This window comes from Thermobia domestica, chromosome 1 (assembly GCF_964235325.1).
Source record: "Thermobia domestica chromosome 1, izTheDome1.hap1.1, whole genome shotgun sequence".
In the NCBI taxonomy this organism is placed as follows: domain Eukaryota; kingdom Metazoa; phylum Arthropoda; class Insecta; order Zygentoma; family Lepismatidae; genus Thermobia; species Thermobia domestica.
The window spans coordinates 316099772-316122847 of NC_137454.1; the positions used below are offsets into that span (position 1 = coordinate 316099772).

Sequence of the window (23076 nt, forward strand, 5' to 3'; positions counted from 1 at the left end):
AGCGATAATCGACATAATTTGCAATGAATGTCTGCATTTTTGCGTTTCGTTGTGTTGCTGAACTCAGATTTTTTTTTTTCGAAGATTGGTACGAAATGACAACCAACGTCAGTAACAGAGGCGAGTCTTGAGGGAAGTGACATTGGTACAAATTAACATTTTATGAATGTAATCCAGGAGAAATTAGTTGCGCAAAGGTATGATAGCATTTCATTTACGGTGGAAAAACCTTAATGGTCTCAAAACACAAGTTCAACCAAAACACACCAACCACTATTTGTTCATTGTTACGCATATTTTGTATATTATTACTATTATTATTATTACTAATAATAATATACAAGGTCAGTGGTAGTCCATACCGTCAAACCAGTATAGGCCGCTGGTTATTAAGAAGAACAATAAAGAAAATAATTTGAAACGAATCAACCAATATTCGTTTTGGATTAGTCAAAACTGAAAATGTCAACAAATGTTTGTTTCTAACCTGTTCGAAACAGGTACATAATTTAGTCATTTTCCCCTTGACAGTTCTTGATCTAAAATATGCAAGTAATTTAATATATTACACATTGGTATTTCGATTATGCAATGATGATGTTCTGGTGAAAGTAAGGAAAAAAGCAGTTTCAGAAACACTGTTGATTTTGCCCCGCGTTTTACGTTTTGTCATTTTCGTTGCGAATTAGAAAATAATGACTCTGACTTACATGTCCGGAGTAGGAAATAGGAAAAAGCCACAAGTGGAAAATAGGAAAAAGCCACAAGTGGAAAATGGGAAAAAGCCACAAGTGGAAAATGGGAAAAAGCCACAAGTGGAAAATAGGAAAAAGCTATAAGTGGAAAATAGGAAAAAAGCCACAAGTGGAAAATAGGAAAACACACACAAATAGAAAATAGGGGGAAAACCACGAAGGGTATAAGCCACGCAACAAAAATAAATATTGTCAACAGAAGTCTTCAGAAACTCAGAAACAAGGAGAAATGGGAAGGAATATCTATGGCAAAAGAGAAAAAACAACCTGACCTAAGCAATTTCAGTGTGATGTCTTTCTTTTTACAGTCACAGCCAACGAATTTAATGTGGAAGAAGAAGAAAACTTTTTGCTTTCATAAAATAAAAGAAATTTATTGCTTTTTACTTCCGACTTCAATCTTTTCCCTGAGTCACGTGAGTCACACTCACAGATTCATAAAAAGAATTCGTCAAGTTACTCCACTGTTCACCCTGCTCTTGCTACACACATTTATTCTCTTTACACATTCTTATCTTAAGCAGTGTTCCCCCTTCATTGCTGGCTGATTTATTTTTCGCAAGTCTTAGCGTTCGACTATCATGGCACAGGGGGGCAATGAACTTACTCCACCGCAGATGTCCATCGTATTGTATGCATATATACACACACGCACACACATGCTTTAAGTCAGAAAGAGAGAGAGAGAAAATTGAAGTGATACAAAAGCAGAAGGTGGACGGAAAAGGGGATTATAAGAAAGAAAGCAAAAAGGAGAGAACATAAGGAACAAGGAGCTGAAAAGATTAAAGTTGACATATGAACCAACTAGTACAGCCTCAAGACGCAGGAAGAAGTGAACCACTTTTTAAACTGGAAACTCTGTAATAAAGAAGTACTACTACGCCCACGTGTGGTGACGCCAAGGAAATTATTTCTCAGCAGCAAAGCATGAAAAAAAAAAAAAAAATCTCTTGGCAGTCAGAAACGAGATGTATTCAGGTGAACGTAGAAGGCTCGGCTATCACAAACAGATGGAAGCACATTTTACTTATATTTCTAATATATAGCGCCCTCAAATCAATCAAATTCAAAAGATCAATGTTCAAATTTTGGTCAAAAAATAATTGAATCATTAAACATAGCAGTGGCGTAGTCAGAAACTCATCAACTGGGTCATGCTCAGCGAATTTAAGGCTAAAACATGTATAACTATGCATCAAATTGGTAGCCAGGTCGAAATTATCAGTCTCCAGGTTGGCATTGGTTAGTAAATAATTTAGTTTAGCGATAGGCCTTTTGTGCTGTGAACATTTATACAGCAAGACTTTGGAACGTCGTTGTCAGGACAATATATAAATAAAAATAAATGGAAGTATGACAATGAAAGTTTGCGTTATAGAGGCTCAGTTTTAAATGTAATAAAAAGCGAACCGTTCTAAAACACTTTAGCTAAGCAGGAACTTCGTAATATACTGTACATATAAATATTTAATTGAAATATCAATTTTCTTTTTAGTGTTTCCTATTTGGATTTATATAAAAAGATCTCGACTGGCTCGAAACATCCACATTTGTTTAGCTCCGTGGGTAGAAGTATAATTTTTTCAAACAGATGTGAGCGACCAGTTTTTTTTTTTTTTTTTTTTTTTTTTTAATGAGACTACATTCAAGTAGTTCCCTTGGATAGAAATTGATGTAGAGTTGCCTAGTGGGTTTTTTCTTCACACAAATGTCGGTAACAAAGAGGAAGGAATTTTCTATTTCATGACGAAATTACAATTACATTTGTATTGTTGTTCGTCGTAGAGAGTAAATGTAATTCTGGTTGGATATGGTAGATTACATCTCACAACCGAAATTCTTTGAATTTGAAACACAATATTTGGAATTTTGCTTATATATATATATAGGGTGAACAATTTATCTGGAACATCCGTGATAACGGAGAAGCCAGAAGAGGGAGAAAAGAGACTTTGCACGAAGCAACTATAAGGAGGGGGACATCGTTTCACGTATTAAGCAACACCACCGGGTAAACAGTGTTGCCATCCCAGTATAAAGTTATATTTTTTCAAACGACACTACGTCAGATTATTACATATTTCAAATCAACATGTAAATCGAAAACAAAGTACCACATTTATTATTCAGTGTTGCAAACTAAGGATGCTATAATATCACAAACATCCAAAGTTTGGAAGCCTCTATCTTACATATACAGCACAACGGAGATGGACAAGACAACCCACATCCGAAGAACCTTAGCATTGGATACTATGGTCATGGTATGACCTATTTTGAATTAATAGCAACGAAGTTACAAGGGCTTGAAAAATTGTTTTCGAAAGGCGAAACGCACCAGAGATGAACGCTCTATTACTGAGCCACCGTTGCCCCAATATCAAATTATAAACTACGATAAATTGAGCATTGCGAGAATCAAAACCCAAGATGGAGGTATTTCTGTAATATATAGTATTCTGAGAGAAATAACACGAGTGTTACGGTTTCAAACTGTAATCATGGTTCTGCTACTGTTCCATATGATTAGTTTTCTATGATCACGTTAGTTAATCTAAAAAGAAAAAAAAATGGAGTCAAAATACAGAAAAGCGTAATCGAAAAGAAAAATAAACCGAATGTCACTGCATATTTAACAAGCGTTGATTGATTTTGCATGGCATAACTTTTATCTTCTTTTTTGCCATTTTTTTTAATGACAATTACCCGATGAAGTAATGAAAGATTCCATTTCAGAAATCGATCAATAGAGGCAGGCTTTTGTTGTTAAACGCTGACTGACTCCGTTACTATTTTGCATGCCTAATTTCTCATCATCTGTGAATACATTGCATATAGAATACGTGACATGCAATATAATGTATATTGATCTCCGGTGCTTTTTGTTAGCAGATGGCAGATGGGAATTACAATAAAAAGGTCCCCACAATCTCGCCTCATTCTCTCTATAAACGTATTCATTGAACAAGCAATACAAAGGCGAAGTCAGTGAAAACTATATTTAGAGAAATTAGAGCAGAAAATTGTACTAGTCAAATGAGAAGTAAACAAAATTATTCGCTGTCATGAAAGGCTTTGTGAAAAGTGGTAAAGAAAATGTATAAAGTCAAGTTCAACCCTTAAAGTCACTTTTTTATTTATTTATTTATTTATTTATTATGAAAAAAATTGCAGCCTTCCACTGAGGAAGCTTCTGCTCGTATCCTAAATAGCTTAGAACAAGCTTTCCCAACCGGTGTCGCGTAGCTCCATGGTGTGTGTATCGAAATTTTAGAATTAAAGAAAAAACGAAATGAAATCTTTACGTTTTTAGGTCCCACGGTTATGCTTGCTAGACTAAAGGACACGATGATGAGAAATTAATGAAATGGTGGAATGAAGAAAGTTGGGAGAAAACGGGATAACCCCGAGAAATCCCACGCACACGGTGTTTGTCCATCACAAAGCTCACTTGGCGCGAGCTGGAATCGAACCAAGGACCCCATGCACAAGAGGTGAACCCTCTACCACTTAGCCACCACGGCCCCTTAGAATTAAGGAAAGAAATTTATGTCGTCCAAATGCAGACTTTAAACTATACATTTTATTTTTAGCATGAAGCCTTTAATAATGAGTTAAAATAAATGTTAATACAGACTATCAATCAACAGAAGCATAAATTCTCAATTTCACTCACTGATGCTTAAACAATACTATACAGAAACTTATATTGGACTATTAAAGTTCATTTTGCTATTGTAATTTTATATAGAAGTATTATATAGTACAACTCGAGTAGGGCCTAAGTGTCGTGATATCGCAAGCGTTGTATAATGTGTGTCGCTATTCAGAAAAGATAGGAAAACTCTGCCCTAGACTCGTGGTTCTTACACCATTGCTTTCAGAACGAATCAGGCAGACTTCGTCATGGAACCACATACAACTGTCACGACTTTGGGAATTTTCTCGGAATCTTCATGGAAAGGAGATTTTTGTGCGTCTCTTGAGAGGTCCAAAAAGTTGGGGTTAAAAAAGGTAAAAAGTCGATTGTTTATTTACCAATGGTCGCCTCCAACACTGAAACTAACAACAATATGTGAAATCAACATGCACCATCCCTTGATATTTCAATCGTAAAATGGGTGGGCCAAGTTTCGTCAGTTTCAGAAAGTGTAGCAGATAAAGTTGATTGTTTATTTAACAATGGTGACCTACAACGATTGTTTATTTAATAATGGTGACCCAACAACTATGAAACTAACAATAATATGTGAAATCGACAGATACAATTTACTATTTAAATAGATATTTCAATTGTAAAAGGGTGTGCCAAGTTTAGTCAGTTTCTGGCGGGAAGTGTGGCAGATAAAGTTGATTGTTTAAAAATGGTGGCCTCCAACAATGAAACTAACAACATGATGTCAAATTGACATGCACTATCCCTTGATACTTCAATCGTAAATGGGTATGCAAAGTTTGGTCAGTTTCTGGTACAAAGTGTAACAGATAAAGTTGATTGTTTATTCAACAATGGTAGCCTCCAACGATTGTTTCTTTAACAATGGCGACCCGCCAACAATGAAACCAATAACAATATGTGAAATCGACAGGTACACTCCGCATCAAAAAAATTGCAACAGCTAACGCCGTACAGTTAGGCCACCCAATATACACCTTATCCCATAATCGTGTCAGGTAAAGAGACACCTCTCTCCTCCTTTCTTCTCTCCTATACTAAAATTATTTAACAACATGAGCGCAACTCTTATTTCAAACTACACATGCATTAGTTTCGACAAAATGAAATAACACAGAGAAGAAACAAGATTCATAGGTTGATGTAGTGAGAAACAAACACACACAATGAACAATTGAAACCAATGGATGTCTCTTACACAGAGATTCAAAAACGAGGCAGAGAGAGAGAGAGAGAAAACTGTGGAATCCAAACGTAGTAAGAAGAGAACCTAACATTATCAAGTCCCGTTTTCGGTAATCAACAATATAGAAAAAACGTTTATTTTTACATATTTTTCACAACTATTCGAATATATAGAGGATGCTTTAAACATTAATTATGTCACTTTCATAATGGATAGCATACTCAATTTCCAGTAGAAATGTATTTCCGAAACACATCTACGATAATGTCAAAAGTTTAACACACATGCTTTGTTTCCGCGTGGTTCTATTGCAAATTCGATAGTATTCATTCGACGTACTGATCCAAAATACATTTTAATATACCCAATAGATAACATTGGTCATATGCTCCATTTCAGACTACTAATGCAAACTGGATAAAATAAAAAAAAAACGAAGAGAAAGAAAAAATCGAAGAGTGCTATTTTACTGCTAAATTTCTATGAGAAATAACCCATATTAAAAGTCCAAACTGTATCGTAATGAAAATTCACAAATGTACGAAAGTTTATGTTCCTCGTAAATGTAGCATGTTTCAAATTTCAACGTGAATAAAACACATTGAGTTATAGGATGGGAACAAATTTTGTGTCGAACTAGTATAAATAAAATTTTGTTTTCAAATAACCAAAGAGGTTACCATTTTCTAGTCTTTTCCGAAGATTTATCTGTTCCGAACATCCAGCAATGATTTCATCTCTTCCGGATAAAACGTAATTTGCACAGATAGAATGAACAAGCTAAGAGCTCAAACGGATCATCATGTCAGTCGGATGATGTTGGTTAGGTTATAGACCATCACTGGGTCGAGGATTCAAATCCGTAGTGACCTGTTAATTCGACTGAGACTCGGTAACCCAGAGAATAAAAAGAGATTTCACTTATTCCCTTGCGTTTAAATAGTATTTCTAGTTTTGGTCTATAACCTAACCAATATCATCCGACTGACATGATGATCCGTTTGAGCTCTTAGCGTGTTCACTCCATCTGAGCAAATTACGTTTTATCCGGAAGAGATTAAATCATTGCTGGATGTTCGGAACAGATACATCTTCGGAAAAGACTAGAAAATGGTAACCTCTTTGGTTATTTGAAAACAAAATTTTATTTATACTAGTTCGACACAAAATTTGTTCCCATCCTATAACTCAATGTGTTTTATTCACGTTGATTTTTTTTGTAAGTGACTAGCCCGTCCGGCTAGAGCCCTGTTAGAGGGTTATGCCCTCTCTTAGGGAACTGAAGTATGGAAATAGTAGCTGTGTATGACTTTGTGAGGGTCTCAGAGTTCTGTATTAAAGCTTATTAGAACTATCAAAGACTTAATGACCTTTGCGGGCTTTAACATCAGGTAGGGAATGGGTGGCAGTTGTGGGTGGATTTATTGAGCAACATAGGATGGAAAGATGAGCGGAAGCTGGTCAGGAATTTGGTAGTCAGCAAGTAACTCCAGGTCTAGTGCATCAGGAGGTAGTGTGTAGCAGTACAGAGTATACAGGAGTGAGAGCGGCGGATGGAAATATCGAAATGGTGCTGGGTGGAGTGCCATATGATGCATAGTAGTCAGAAGTAGAGGATGGTGTGCTTCATAACGATTGTGTATGTAGGTGAGACGTAACTTTTCAAGATGAAACTGTAGAGATGGAAACTCAATGCGGTTGTATAATTCTGCTGTTGGGCTAGGTAACTTAATGCGAAATGCAATACGTAGTGCATGTCTTTCTAAGATTAAGAGCTTTTCGTAGAAAGAGCGTGCAGCAGCAATCCAAGCAGTGTGACCGTATGTTAGAGTCGGTCGTAGGAAAGCTTTGTAGGTATTTAATACTGTAGTAGGTTTCAAGCCCCATGTTGTTCCGGTTAACCTCTTTAGAAGATTGAGTCTATTGTAAGCCTTGGCGGTGACTGTTTGAAGATGTGGTTTCCATGTTAGATGTCTATCGAATGTAATGCCCAGATAGGTCACTGTTGAGCGTGCCTGTATAGGTGTATGGTTGACATGAAGTGTGAGGCGGTTGGGATTTCGACGGACTCGTGAGGTTTTCTTAGAGGGAATGAATACAATCGCCTGAGTTTTCGTGGCATTAATTGTAAGTTGCCATCTATCACACCAGCGGAGGAAATCGTTAATAGCTGTTTGCAAAGACTTGTTTATTGATTGGATAGTCGATCCCAAAGCAAGGAATGCAGTGTCATCGGCGTACTGAAAAAGATGGACTTTATCTGGTAGTGGAGGCATATCAGCAACGTAGAGAATGTACAGAAGTGGCGATAAAGCCGATCCTTGAGGAACTCCGGATAGCAGAAAAATAGGGTGTGATAGGCAGTTGTTAATAGAAACATAGGAAAGGCGACCCACTAAAAAGTTTTAAATCAGACGGATATATGTGAGTGGAAAACGGTGCCGTATTAATTTATAGATAAGTGCTAAGTGCCAAACTTTGTCGAACGCTTTCTCTAGATCAAACAGTACAAGACATGATGGCTTGACGGAATTATAATGATGTGTGACCACAGTGGATTAGCGAAGCAGTTGGTCGTTGATAGAATAGCCTGGTCTAAATCCTGCTTGATGGATGGGAAGAAGGTGACGTCTGTCGATGTATGCGTGTAGACGTCGGACAAGAATGCATTCTAAGATTTTACTGAAGGTAGACGTTAATTGTATTGGGCGATACGATGATACGCTTTCAGGTGGTTTGTGAGGTTTTGGAAACATTAACGTCTTTGAAGTCTTCCACTGGATAGGAAAATAGCCTGTTCGGAGAATGAAGGTAAAGATGCTGGCAAGCAGAGTAAGCAATGGGAGCGGACTTTCTTTGATATGTCGATAAGTGATATTATCGAATCCTGGTGCACTATTACGTTTATTTCGAACAACAGTGATGATGTCCTGAACTGTAATTGGTTCTGTCAAAGGTTGATTAAGTGGAAGAGTATGGTGTGGATGAGGCTGTAAAGAAGGAGATGAAGTATTGACTGTATCTGCTGGATGGTGATAAGTAGGAGAAGATCCGTTAGGTGTGAATATTGTTTGAAGAAAATCAGCGAAAGCGTTGGCTTTGTCTGTATCTGTTTGAGTTGAGTTGATTTTGAGTTTATCGTCCCGTTCAGCAGCGAGGCTATATGAGACGTGGACCTACTGATTAACGTGGAATCCGAACCACATGAGCTCCCGCCGGGAATCGAACCCGGGTCTCCCGCGCCAAAGGCGCGTACGCTAACCGCTTAGCCACAGAAGAGCTCTGTATCTGTTTGAATGCAAGATTCTTCTTGTAATAGTGGGTAAGGTGTTTTGGTGTACTTTCCACAAAGAGCGTTAAAACGTTTCCAATACTTCGTCGGATGATTGACATCAGAGAGAGAATTACATGTTTTAACCCAACAGCGTAGTTTGTAAGCAGATATGTAGTTTTTGACCATCCGCTGAAGTTGCTGATAATGCCGAAGTGATTCAGGATTGCCAGTCCTTTGAAAATCTCTATAAAATTGTCGAGAGCGAGTAACGAATGTGAGATATTGCGGAGGTAATGTAGGCCGGTATGGTGTGGAGGTAGAAACTGGAATGAATAGAGAACTTGCCTCCTGAATTGTGGTGGTGAGATTGTCTATGTGAGCATATAGTTCGTCTTCTCTAGTGGGTGGTTGTAATGGCTCTATAGCTGTCATGAGATGAGCTCGATACTGATCCCAGTTTGCTTTGTCAAAGTGGAGACTAGTGCGCTGGAAATGATTAGAGGAATTCATACAAGTTGTACGGAGCTGAAGTTTAATTGGAACATGGTCACTGCCGACTGGATCAAGAACATCGGTATGTACTTGGGAGACCAGATTAGCTGAAGTAATGACGATGTCCGGAGTAGTTTGTGAGATGGGTCTTGTATGTTTAGGCAGATTATGAATGATGCCAAGTGTATGAGTTGTAATGAAGTTTCGGAATGCGGTTCTGTCGTGTTCTGATCTACTATGCATGTTAAAATCGGCCATGATTATAAATCGTTTATAATTATCTGAAATATACTGAACAAATGAGGTAGGTAGTGGATGACCGGGTCGGATATAAATGGTGGCAACAGTGATAGCTATGTTACGGAAGTATAATGTGAGTAGTAGGTACTCAGGAAGACCAGGTAAATTGCAATGATGTCTGCGAGATGGAACACGATGTGGAAAACCCACAGCTGTTCCTCCATTGGCTCGTTTGAGCGGAAGGGAGCTATCCTGCCTAACCAGTGTGTAGCCAGGAAACTGGCAAGAGATGGATGGAGTAAGGAAGGTTTCATTAAGAATAAAGACTGTGGCTCTTTCCTCTAGTAGTAACGCTTCGAATAAAGGTTTGTTTGTGTGAAGTGAACGAATGTTAAGGAATATAAACGTTAAAGCCATGATGAAACAGACAAAGCTAAACAGTGGTTTCCAAGCGAGAGGTATGAAAGTATACATTTTGTCCTGAATAAGTTGCATAGAAGTTAACATGAAAAATCTCTCTTGCTGCGTGAGTAATTTGCTGTAAGACGTGAGAGCGATGAAATGGTTGGATATTTTGTAAGGTAAGCGTGAGGAAAGAAAGAAGATTTCGCACTGTTATAGGTGAGTCCATAGTAGGAGGAACATCCTCGGAATAATTATGTGTGCGCAATGGTACTACATATTCTGGATGATTTACTTCAGGAGCAGGTTTTCCTTTGCATTTATAGCTATATGTTGGATGTGCTTCGTGACAAGTAGAACAAGTAGGTGGCCGTTCTAGATTTGGACAGGCACGTGTTAAATGCTCGCCAGTGCAGTAACCACAGACGTTGGTGTTAGTACAGTTGGCGGTAGTGTGCTGATTGTAAGCCTGACATTTTTCACAACGAACAGGCATTGGTGCAGAGGAGCGAGAGGGTTCGACACGATGCTTCCTGTTATATATATATGCGCCATTTGTCAGCAGTCTATCTATGGTGCTTTGCGATGATGTTAAAACTCGAACCATGAATGTAGGGCCTGTAGCGTTACGGATTCTCAGAACTTTCTGGAGAGTGTGTCCTTCGTAGGTTAGTTCTTCTTGAATCTCCTCATCGGTGTAGGAAGGATCGACACCCCGAATAACCACAGATAGCAGTGGTGTACGTCTTGGAGGAGGCGTTTGTTTTTGTTTAGATGCATTAAGGCTACTAAGTTGAGCATCTTTGCCAAACGTATCAATAGGCACTTTGTTCTTAATAGTGCTGAGTAAATTAGGATCCTCTGTTTTAAAGATGTATCCATTTCTAGTCTTGACAATTTCTTTTAACGAAGCTCTAGGGAGATATTTGCGAAGTTGTATGGCGATATGTTTCTCGTTCGCAAATTTAGTGTCGAATTTCGTCAAAAGAAATGAATAAGTTGTTGCAGATGGTGGACTGGAATAATCAGAACTACAGATGGTTCGGTTTCCATGTTGTTGGTACCTATCTCAATATCCAAAGTCTTATGTGGTTTTTTACTAGGTGGTGAAAGCTGCAAACGAGTAGCATAGCTACCTTGGATTCTTGAAGACAGTGATGCAACAGAGTTAATGGAACTTTGAGATGCACTCCTGGTACGAGCAGTTAGGTCTTTTGAACGCTCTTTTCGTTTTTTTCCACGAAAATTCACGTTGAAATTTGAAACATGTTACATATACGAGGAACACAAACTTTTCCTTGCGAACATTTGTTATTTTTCATGACTATACAGTTTGGACTTCTAATATGGGATATTTTTGATAGAAATTTAGCAGTAAAATAGAAAGAGAAAAATCGAAGAGTGCTTTCTTTTTATTTTCTTTTAGTTTTTATTTTTGTTCAGTTGACATTAGTAGTCTGAAATGGAGGATATGACTAACGCTATCTACTGGGTATATTAGAAGATTTTTTGGATCAGTACGTCCAATGAACACTACCGACTTTGCAATCGATCCACGCGGAAACAAAGCATGTGTGTTAAACTTTTGACATTATCCTAAATGTGTCTCGGAGATATACAGTTCTACTGAAAGCTGAGTATGCTATCCATTATAAAAGTGACATAATTAATGTTTAAAGCATCCTCTATATATTCGAATAGTTGTGAAAAATATGTAAAAATAAACGTTATCTCTATATTACTGTTGGATTTCTGGAAACGGAACTTGATAATGTTAGGTTTTCTTACTACGTTTGAATTCCACAGTTTTATCTGTTCTCCCTTTTCTTCTTCTTCTCTCATTCTATCTCTCTCTTTGTGCCTCATTTTTGAATCTCTGCGTAGTAGACATCCATTGGTTTCAATTGTTCATTGTGTGTTTTTCAGTTTCTCCCTACATCAATTTATGAATCTTGTTTCGTCTCGGTTTTATTATTTCATTTTATCGAAACTAATACATATGTAGTTTGAAATCAGAATTGCGCTTATGTTGTTAGCTAATTTTAGTATGGGAGAGAAGAAAGGAGGTGAGAGGGGTGTCTCTTTACCTGACACGATTATGGGATAAGAAGGTTATATTTGGTGGCCTAACTGCACGGCATTAGCTGTCGCAATTTTTTTGATACGGAGTGTACCATTTACTAGATATTTCAATCGTAAATGGGTGTGCAAAGATTGGTCAGTTTCTGGTAGAAAGTAGGGCAGATAAAGTTGATTGATTATTTAAGAATGGTGACCTCTATCAATGAAACTAATAACAATATGTGAAAACGGCAAGCACCATTCCCTAGATTTTGTAACGTCCATTAAACCTAAGCAGATTGTGTTCGCTTTTGCGTAGTTTTTGAATTATTTCATTTTATTTTTGATTGTTTTAATTTTATTAGTTGTATATGTTAACATTGGTGACGGTATCGCCATCTACCGTGTTAGAAACAAACTATTTGGACGTTAAAAATACCCTTAAGGTACTCTATGTTCTGCGTCATGTATTCGCGAAGTTTCATTGACTGAAGATTAGTACGTATGATGATATAAAAGTTTTGTTTTAAGGACAACAATTTTTGTAGCTAAGACTTCGGAGTGAGAAAGAATGGTGATAAAAGTGAATGAAGGGTGATAAGGGACGTCATTAGAGGATAGCAGGGTGGCACAATTATCCCCTCTGAGAGTACATGCTTTTTCATAAATTATTTAATAATATAACAATGAAGATAGTGAATCTCTTATGTTGGTATAGAATCTCGTCCCACCATGGCAAAATATGAAATGACGCTGCTCAAGAGCATATTTCCGTTTGTAAATTATAGCTCGATTCTTACTGAACAAAGTGATGTGCGATAAATCACGAGTAATGTAACTGAGTACTAACACCAGAGAAATGACAACAGGTCTCCTTAAGTCACATGCTGAGGAAAAACTTTTATTTTAAAAACGTTTAAAAGAAATCGAGTGTTTAAGAATCTATTATCGTTACTTCAGTGGATTTTAACTTTTCAGCACTATAGACTACAATATGTGGACTTAAGGTTATTGTAAATCCTGGAATCGAAGCGGGGTTTTACGAAGATATCAACAGTAACAACACTAACAATTAAATCACAGCGAGATATAATCTATCCTAGTCAATGAAAATATAATTAACTACTGTTAAAATGATGCCTTATAATTTCACGTTCCACAATTACGTTCTGTAGAACACGAAGAAGGATGGTACGTAGAAAAGGAAAGAATCAGTGGAAAGAAGAAGCAAATAAAAATTGAGAAAACTTAGGGATACGCTGCTCTCTATCAGGTCACATAGCCAGACGTAAAATCAGGGAGGCATAGGCAATTGAAGCGCAGTTTTCTTAATTCAAGTAACTGTGTATTAGTTCATAGCAATAGTTTGAAGCATGTTTACATAGCATGGTTTAGGACCTCTGATTCGCTTCAATTGCATCGCTATGTTAAGCTGCTTGGTGACCATTTCCAGCTTTTTTTTTGTACTTCTTGTAAGCTGCCAATAATACGATTCTCTAGGATGACATTGCACTATGTCATCGGACCGCAATGGTGCGCGATTGGTTTGAGGAACATTTTGACCATTTCCAACACTTTCTTTCTCCCCAGATCTCCAAATATAAACTCTATCGAACAAATGAGGGTATCAGCAAACGAGCCATTCGTGCCCAGGATTCTTGACCTGCAACAATCGCCGAATTTGTTAACGGCAATCGAAGTTGCACTTCCCTCCAGCGGACTACCAGCGAATTGTCGTCCATGTCAGATTTGCGGCATTTCGCTGTGCTCAAGGAGGTCCCACCCATGACTTTTGCCACTTAATTGTATATAACCTATATCGCTTAATTACACTAGAGTTCCGTTTAACCGAATTTCATGCGAGGATGAAACGAAAATTCGGTTAATCGGAAATAGGTTTTTTGATATACAGTACTGTATATTTGATATATTTTCCGTGTGATAAAACGTTGTTGGCAAAATATGATGCCTTCTAAACTGAACATTAGAACAGAGCACTACTAAACTAAAGCCGTACGACTAATACAATGAAGTTTTAAGAGCTCCAAACTCTGGGATGGGTTTTATTTATATATAAAATGGGAAAGTGTCCTCTTCTGACGATTGCCCCTTCTGGATCCGCCCCTTCCTGGAAGTAAATAAAAAGGTATTCTCAACAACGAATGAAACTGAATAAGTAACAAGTAAAGGGTTATTTTGTGAATATTCATTCGACTGTCAATATTGTTGCTCAGTCAAAAATTATATGGGAAAGATAGGTGAATGTGCTGCCATCTCTCTGCAATTAAGACGCCTTTACTTTCACCAAAATACACCTAACGTAAGCAATGAGGTGTCCTTCTGGACAATGAAACTCATATTACGATTCGTTGATCCGAGTTCAATATACCTTTTAAGCAGCGAGATTATATAAAACGTGGTTATATACATTAACGAGGGATCAAATCATATGAGGTGCCACAGGATGTTCGAACCCGGATCTTCTACCACGATTCGTGTTAGTGACTCTAGAAATTTAGATTCAGCTTCTCATAAGCGAGGTCCAATCATCATCATTATAGAATTTCCATCTCTGAAGCATTAAAGCATATGCGAATAGCTTTTTTTTTTTTTTTTTTTTTTTTTTTTTTGTTAGAATCCGTTCTCACTGATCAGATGTTTGCCATTATTCGGAAAACTGGAAGCAATAAAGTTCGTTGTGGAAGTCATTATGAACAATCAGAGTGCTTGTTAAGGTTTGAGTTTAAAGATCCCGAAATTCTGTTTCAAAGAGAAAAATCCAGAAGAATGTGGGTGGAAATTGCTACCATTCTTTCCGCCAAACTGGAAACAAAATTTCTTACAGATGTCTTACATTCGAGGTTGAAAGGTTTACTACCGTGACAAAGTATTCTTCACACAACACACACCGACTGTTGTGAAGACTAACCCCAATGAATTAGTATCCTCCTGTAGGAAAGCTTGTTCACCAGCAACTACTTTGCCTTCTCTGGCTACTGCGTTACCAAAGATCAAACATACCAAGCAAAAATAAAAAGTTATTACTACTCCTGTAGATTAAGAGAGTTTAAAGAGATTAGGAATCAGCTTTGTTCATAACTCATGCCAGAACTCGCTCGTGGCTATGTGGATAACGTACGCGCTTGTGACGAGGGAGACCCGGCTTCGATTCCCGGAGGAAGCTCACATAGTTCGAACTAAAACGTAGAGAATAACAAATTCTTAAGTACGAAATTCGGTCTAGATACGTTGAATGGCATAGTCTCCACGCAAAGGTATATACATCGAGAAACGAACAAACAGTTGAATGAACGGACAGACATCCATGAATCACTTTTTCAGTATAGGGGACTATGAAACATGTAAATTGATTGATATCTCGAACTCTATTTTCGCAAATTCCACACTTCTCCTCTCGTACCAACTTGAAAGTAAAAATAAACACAAATAAATTTGTATATAAAAAGGACAGGATCGGACGTACAAAAGGTATGTGTAAAGTCCACTGAAATTGGTTTTATGAAAAGTAAAGAAAGCATAGTATTTCATAACCTTCGGAAATCATGCATTCTTAGTCATATCAACCTGGACTATTTTTTTTTTCCGTAAAGTAACGAATTTCTTTAAGGAAAGTAAGTGTATTGCGTTTTTACACGCCGTTTTAAAATTTTATTTACAGTTTTAAAGTAAATTAAATATCGTGCAGAATTTTCACATTTCCAGGAATAAAGTTAGGAAATCCCCTCCCCCCTGCGAAACAAAATCGCAAATACGCCACTGCTATTTCTGATTTCAGTAGAAGAAGAAGAGTTGAAATGAAATCTCTTGTTGGGAAATGAATAAAATCTTTGTTTTGCGCCCCATGATTAGGAGACTGTGATGATGAGGAGAAATTGATGAAATGCTGGAATGAAGAAAGTGGGGGGGGGGACGGGAAAGGCACACACACACGGTGTTTGGCCACCATAAAGTTACTTGGCGCAAGCTGGGATCGAACCAGGAACCCCATGCACCAGAGGTGAAAGTTCTACCACTGACACGTCACGCCCTCCAGCTCTTCTTGGGCTCCTGAATACATGCCAAAGTCGCCTTCTACTACTCTTTTAGTTTTATAAAAATTAATGCTGAAACCGAAAGTGGTAGATTTCAACCACTTGCAGTTCGAAAAGGGGCTTCGTGGAGGAGGCAGAACATGTTCTTAGAACACTAAATACATTCCAAAAAACTGCTTCACGCTCTCTTACAGTTTTCATTCTGATACCTGTCGAGAGACAACCGTTTTGTAAGACCTTTTATTTTATTTATTTATTTATTTATTTATAATAGGTTTCAGATGCAACATTAACCCATTTTACACTGAAGCATTTTAACATTTTGATAACAAAATAATTGAATAACAATTGGAGCTCAAGATGGTACAGCACAGCAGCAAACATCACAAAAATAACTTATTAATAGAGGATCTGAAAGTATACATTTGGAAAAACGTCTACAGCATAGCACAGTTTGAAATCTATACAATAACTGGTAAGATAATGTGGACGGAAACTGATAGAACTTCGAGAAAACCCATGGACACCATAAACTCACTTCACCTAGGATTGAATCATGGACCCCTTGCACCGTAAGTGAGTGATCTATTACCTCTTTCAAAAAGGAAACTGCTCGTGAATCTTACTCTATGCATACGCATAAGCTCTTGGGTGTATATTATATATATATATATATATATATATATATATATTAGATAGATAGATAGATAGATATAAATTGTATGCCTTTCGGGTCCTCGTCTAGTCACTATTTGTGACAATGTCGCAAATTTAAAAAAAAAAAAAAAAAAAGTAACATCAAGTCAGATGGAAGTTGAAGTCGATATATGTTGATACTAGCACCATTTATTAGCATAATCAATGTAACTGCTTGGTGGATTCTAGAGCAATGCTAATGGTTCAAAATTAATCTGCGACTTGCCGCATAGTGCAATTTTGATTCCCTAAAGCAACGGAAGGAGGATATGCTTTTATATAGGATTTTCGCTTTATTTTCACCTAAAAAATATAGCGCTCTGTTGTTCGTGGGTACAAGTTTAGAACACCCTATAGGCCTATACATACATTCATACATACCGAGGGAATGAAGAAAGTATCAGTATACTATTAATTACTAGTCACTGGAAATGTCCAACATTCAGAAAATTTCTTTTAACAGTCTGAGTGCTATTTCAAAATAACCAGCGAAAACGTAATTCTGCAAATGGAATGAGTAGAGAAAACTGACTTAGCGTACTTCGCCAGTATAAATAGAACCCTCTACAGATCTTCCACGTATTGCACATTGCATACATACAAGGGAGGAAACTAATTTTGAAATTTACCATCCAACAATGCAAAACTCTGTCCGTGAAGTCCCTATGCTTGTTATCCCTCGTTTCCATTTCGAGATCATTCCTCTTGAGTTACTTCCCCACACCCCGTCGCCTTAATATATTCCCCTTCCTCTTCTGTTCTACACGTTGAAACTAACCAACTATCCCCTGCGCAATGGTGTTTCTATCATAATTTTGCCCACCCTATGAGATTAGAATTACACGTAACTCATCTGATTGACAATCATGACGAAATCGTATACAGCTGGTTGCAATCAACGGCTGCTTACAACCTCCTCTCATTCAATCTACATATAGAAGCTACACGTAAGGGTGGGATTTCCATTTATATATGATTTTCTAGCTAGGTTTTAAATAGCTTTTACACGGGAAGAACGAAAAATAATGTACGTATGTGTGACTGAGTGTGTGTATGTGTATGAAAATGAAGTTTCCATCATAAGGTTATTACTCTCTAACTTTGTTACTTTCCCACCCAAAAACTGGAAAATGCAAATGGATTTTGAGTAAAAGGAGACTCACTATGCTATTTGAGCTGCTTCCATGTTATTCAAGTGGGACAAAAAGGTAGACGGATATATTAAAGAGTTTTCAGAAAGGGAGAATATGAAATGAAATGTAATGAAATCTTTGAGTTTTACGCCCCACGGTTATGCCGGTTAGGCTAAAGGAGACGGTGATGATGAGTAATGAATGAAATGGTGGAATGAAGAAAGTGGGAGGAAACGGGAGAACCCGAGAAATCCCACGCACACGGTGTTTGTCCACCACAAAGTTCACTTGGCGGGGGCTGGGATCGAACCTGGGACCCCAAGCACCAGAGGTGAACGCTCTACCACTGAGCCACCGTGGCCCCTAAAGGGAGAATATATGGAAGGTATATCTTATACCCTAATGAAGTCCCAATTTGGGAACCCATTTCTCAGGCAGAATTGTCCTCAAGCTGAAATCAATGAGTCTCATAACTGGACAGTGAGACAGTAATGTGTTCTCTAATTTTCAGAGAGTATTATTGCGAGCTTCAAAACCTCATGACCGAAAGCTATAGTCACCTCGAAGTCAATTCTAATATATATCAATTGATCAAGTCAATTCTAATATACATATCAATTCTAATATAAACATTGATTTAGTAACCTCTTCATGACAGACAAAATGTATTCTCAACTCTACCTATTTAGCACAAAAATACTTTCTGCAAGCTGCGTCTCGGTCTCCTTAACATCCTTATGTGATTGGATCTCTCTCTCTCTCTCTCTCTCTCTCTCTCTCTCTCTCTCTCTCTCTCTCTCTCTCTCACACACACACACACACACACGCACACACACACACATCAAAATATATTTCTTCTTTTATGCATTAGATAAAACTGATCTTGTGTTATCACGGGAAACGGATGATCCTAACGGGAGAATAGGAGATCTTAATTTATGAGAAAAAATTAGTATCTCATGAGTCCAAGTTAGAACAATGAAATTCGGTAAATATTCTCCATTAAAAGTAAATGGACATGTGTTCTAGCATTTCTAAAATTCCGGTTTTAAGTGGGAAGGGAACGATTTCTACAACTATTTTCGCCACATTGAAATAGTCATTGTCCGTTGTTTGCGCCTGCATGACGAGAAAAAGACCGAAAAATCTGAAATTAATTTTGGCACATAGTACTTACCTACAGCTGCGTCTCTGTCATGTTACTTTGATAAATATCAATGAATGAGTGCCGTGTAGAAATGTGTGTACAGGTAGGGGTATCGCCGTAAGAAAATGTTTGGAAAGCACTGAATAATTTTAAGTCCACCTCCTACTAAGTAAGTCTGAATTTTGCTTTTTCGAAAAAAGGCGAATAATTTTATAATCATACATCAATTCACAAGGAATTCAAATAACACATTATTATTATTATTATTATTATTATTATTATTATTATTATTATTATTAGTGCCAGGTAAACTTCAATATCATTGAACCTAAATACTGTGAATAACTCGTCTTCGCAGTCTAAATAAAGCCAACCTGAAGAGAAATATTAATTATGTGAAGAGGAGGCGAGGAGACTTAGTGTTAGAGCAGAGCGATGACCTATATGAGAATAATCTGTTCGGTTGTAGGGCATGTGAGCTTTTCGTGAAAGGATTTTCTCGAAATGCTAGAACTAAAAGGTTTAATTGAAATTAAAATATGTATAACGATCCTGTGAATTAACTTGTTAAATTAACGATAACTTAGATTAGTACTATCAAGGTTTACCCTCGTATAATTTTTACTTCCCAGTGATGATAGAAAAGAAGAAAGTATCGCGAATAAAAACTAATTTCAACGGATTTACACGTTTCATACATCCTACATGCCCCCCCCCCAAATATATATATATATATATATATATATATATATATATATATATATATATATATATATATATATATATATATATATATATATATATATATATAGATCGTTTGGCCCGATCTATAGCGTTCATAGTATAAATATCCCAAGTTCCAATTTCGGTCAGGGTAAGACTTTCCAGGAGAGTGTGTCAATTTTTAATTTCATACTCGCTAAAATAAGGTTAGTTGTGAATTGGAAGATGGAGTTGAAAAAAAATATTTTCTTAACATCTCAAATGGTTTTATTTATATTTCACGAACAAAAAAAAACTATAATATGGTACAACTCATTTCTCTTGAAAAAAAAATCCACACAATGTACTATACTCTTCGATTAGGAGTTTTCTTCGAAAGCTCCCCAAAAGGCCTTATAATTATTTCAAATTTATTAAAAAAAAAAAACAAAATCAGTAATAACGGCAGCACAATATGATTTAACTTACGTTAGTAAATAAGCTCGAGAAATAAGAGTGGTAGCACGTATATTTCATTTGAGCAAAGCTTCTCTTTTCTCGACTTTGCAAAAAAATGAAATGAAATCTAAGTTTTACGTCCCACGGTTATGCCGATTAGTTAAAGGAGACTATGATTGTGAGAGATGAATGAAATGGTGGAATGAAGAAAGTGGGAGGAAACGGGAGAACCCCGATAAAACCCAGAAGCACGGTGTTTGTCCACCACAAAGTCCACACGGCGCGAGCTGGGATCGAACAAGGGACCCCAAGCACCGGAGGTGAACGCTCTACCACTTAGCCACCGCGGCCCCTACTCGACTTTGCGTTCGTTTATCCGGATACTTCTCAGAGATGCTTGAAGCATTCCTCACCAAATTTAATCTAGTGATTCGAGAGCACCCGCTGAGTGTCGTAAGGAGTCGCATGTCCCGATCGGGCATACCATTGAGAAATAACCACGTAAAAACGGGATGCCCATAAACTTAAGATTGAAAATGCATTTGACGGAGGAATTCTCATTCTGAACAGTGGAAAACAGAATTTTCAGCATTAGAAATAAGGCGAAGCCCTTTTAGTTTAGTTTTGCGAACACAATTTTTTCAAAGCTATTATGCTTTTTGCTGACATGCCAAAATTCATCTATTTGCATGTCGTGTTCGTTCACGAAAAACAATTGATACACTAAACAATTCTATGAATAAAAGGTCGATCGCTTAGCTCCAAATTTGTAATTAATGCGTACGTAGTTTATTTATTTATGTACAGTCTATTATTATTATTGTTATTATTTTCCATTGTTTCAAAATGAAAGAAAAATTATGGAATAATGCAAAATCAAAGTAAGTTATTCTCGTAACACCACATACATATGCTTGATATATTTTTGATTAATTGTAATAAATTATAATTACAGAAGCAAAGACTGTTTCTAGCAACGTAAACTCGTTATCAAAATTAAGCATGCTAATTGTTTAGACAAATTTAATCTTATCCCGTTAAAAAAAAAAACTGCAAATTTAATTAATTATCACTTTATTGACGTCATACGAATTAACAAGTAATTAACAAGTAATTTACATAGTTAATTCATGTACAATTTTGAATTTTATTTGTCAGTTAATACTATACGTTCAAATGTGAATATCGTTTTATTTTGATAGTAAGTTATAATCCTATTTGAAAGCTCTCTGTCATCCATCACAATATTGTTTGCAAGAGGTCTTCTTTTAAGTATCGTAGGAACTAATTAGCATCTCAAGAATTTCACAGCTATACAAAAAAATTTAGACTATAGACAAAACTAATATAATTATGCATTATGTGACGTAATCTCCGTAAAACTGAGGATTCGTACAGTTAGAAAATTTCATGAGATAACGTGACAATGGAATTAAAAATGCACGTAACAAATTGAATTGGATCAGAAATGCAAGGCAACTTTTCTACAGTGCAAGCCTTAATTTCATTGATTTATGTTATTGACGTTATAGGCTATTTAACTTTGTACACATCCTTTGTCTACTTTTCTTGGTTTCATAAAGTTCAAGGAAGCTATCGCATAGCCAAATGGTTGCTGCGCAGTCTTGGATTCAAGTGCCGGTGAGAGGACAGAATTTTTGGTTTTGGTCCTGTATTGTGAGGCAATTGTAGCTCAATTAATGCACTTCAGTAAGTAAGTGAATACTAAATCAAGTGGGGTTCGTTCTATATTGTGGAACAATGATAGACTTCCAAACTATTGGGTTTCAATTAGAGGGGTAGAAGTTCGGGTACCTTTTCTTGTAGCTGTGAATCCATTAAAAAAAAAAAAAAATTGAGAATGTTCCAAGAGCATTGCCAGAACGAACTTAAAAAGATTTTTTCTTCTTAACTTCTACAGGCTTTATACCAATTGTTCTATATATTTTATTACTATATTCATTAAGCAATTCTTGTAATATCTGTATCAATTCGTTTATAATTTCCTTGAGTAAAAATTTTTCCTACACGTTTTGTTTAAGAATTCTTTTAAAACGTTCTACGATATGTTGTTTCACGAAGACATGCTCAAAATGGAAGGCTCAAAATTGAAAAATTCCCAAAATAATATATATCTATGACTTACGGTTCCCCCGATATGGCTCCTTAAATCTCCTGAAATCAGTTTTTTTTTTTTGGGGGGGGGGCAATATCTCGGGAACGGTAAGTGTGACCCGAAAAATTCCATCACTTCAGTTTTTGATGCTCTATCGAACGGAGGACTCAAAATTGAAAAATTCGCAAGTAACAGACACCCACACCCACCCACCCACCCACCCACCCACACACACACACACACACACACACACACACACAGAGAGAGAGAGAGAGAGAGAGAGAGAGAGAGAGAGAGAATTCAGTAACGAACTTTTTAAGTTCGTTGGAAATAGTTTTGCGCTATTGCAATTTTTGCTCTACGGAAACCAATACTGAACCAGGGAGTAGTAATAACTTCTACCACCTTCTGTTTGAATAAATGGTAAGGAACAAGATGGAATATATTCTTAGCCTCGGAATCCGTATATATATTATATATCCGGCTCTGTATCCTCGTTATCTATTACTGTTTTCTCTCTCTACGGCAGGATTTCTCAACATGGGAGGGTCGCGATAGTTATTTTGAATGTCTTATTTTAATTGACAATTTTATTTACATAGTTATTGTCAACCACAGCAACAAATATTAAATGGAGAATAGCTTAAATAACAACTGTAAGAAAAGTAGAAAGAAACTCGTG

General features: G+C 36.9%; 1 protein-coding gene across 1 annotated transcript; it reads right to left on the minus strand.

The window, feature by feature from the left end:
- Nucleotides 1–8885: 8885 nt before the first annotated feature.
- Nucleotides 8886–10043, minus strand: LOC145680744 (uncharacterized). The gene has a single exon (XM_081751716.1). The coding sequence runs from the start codon at nt 10041–10043 to the stop codon at nt 8886–8888; it is 1158 nt and encodes a 385-aa protein (XP_081607842.1).
- Between the last annotated feature and the right edge of the window lie 13033 nt (nt 10044–23076).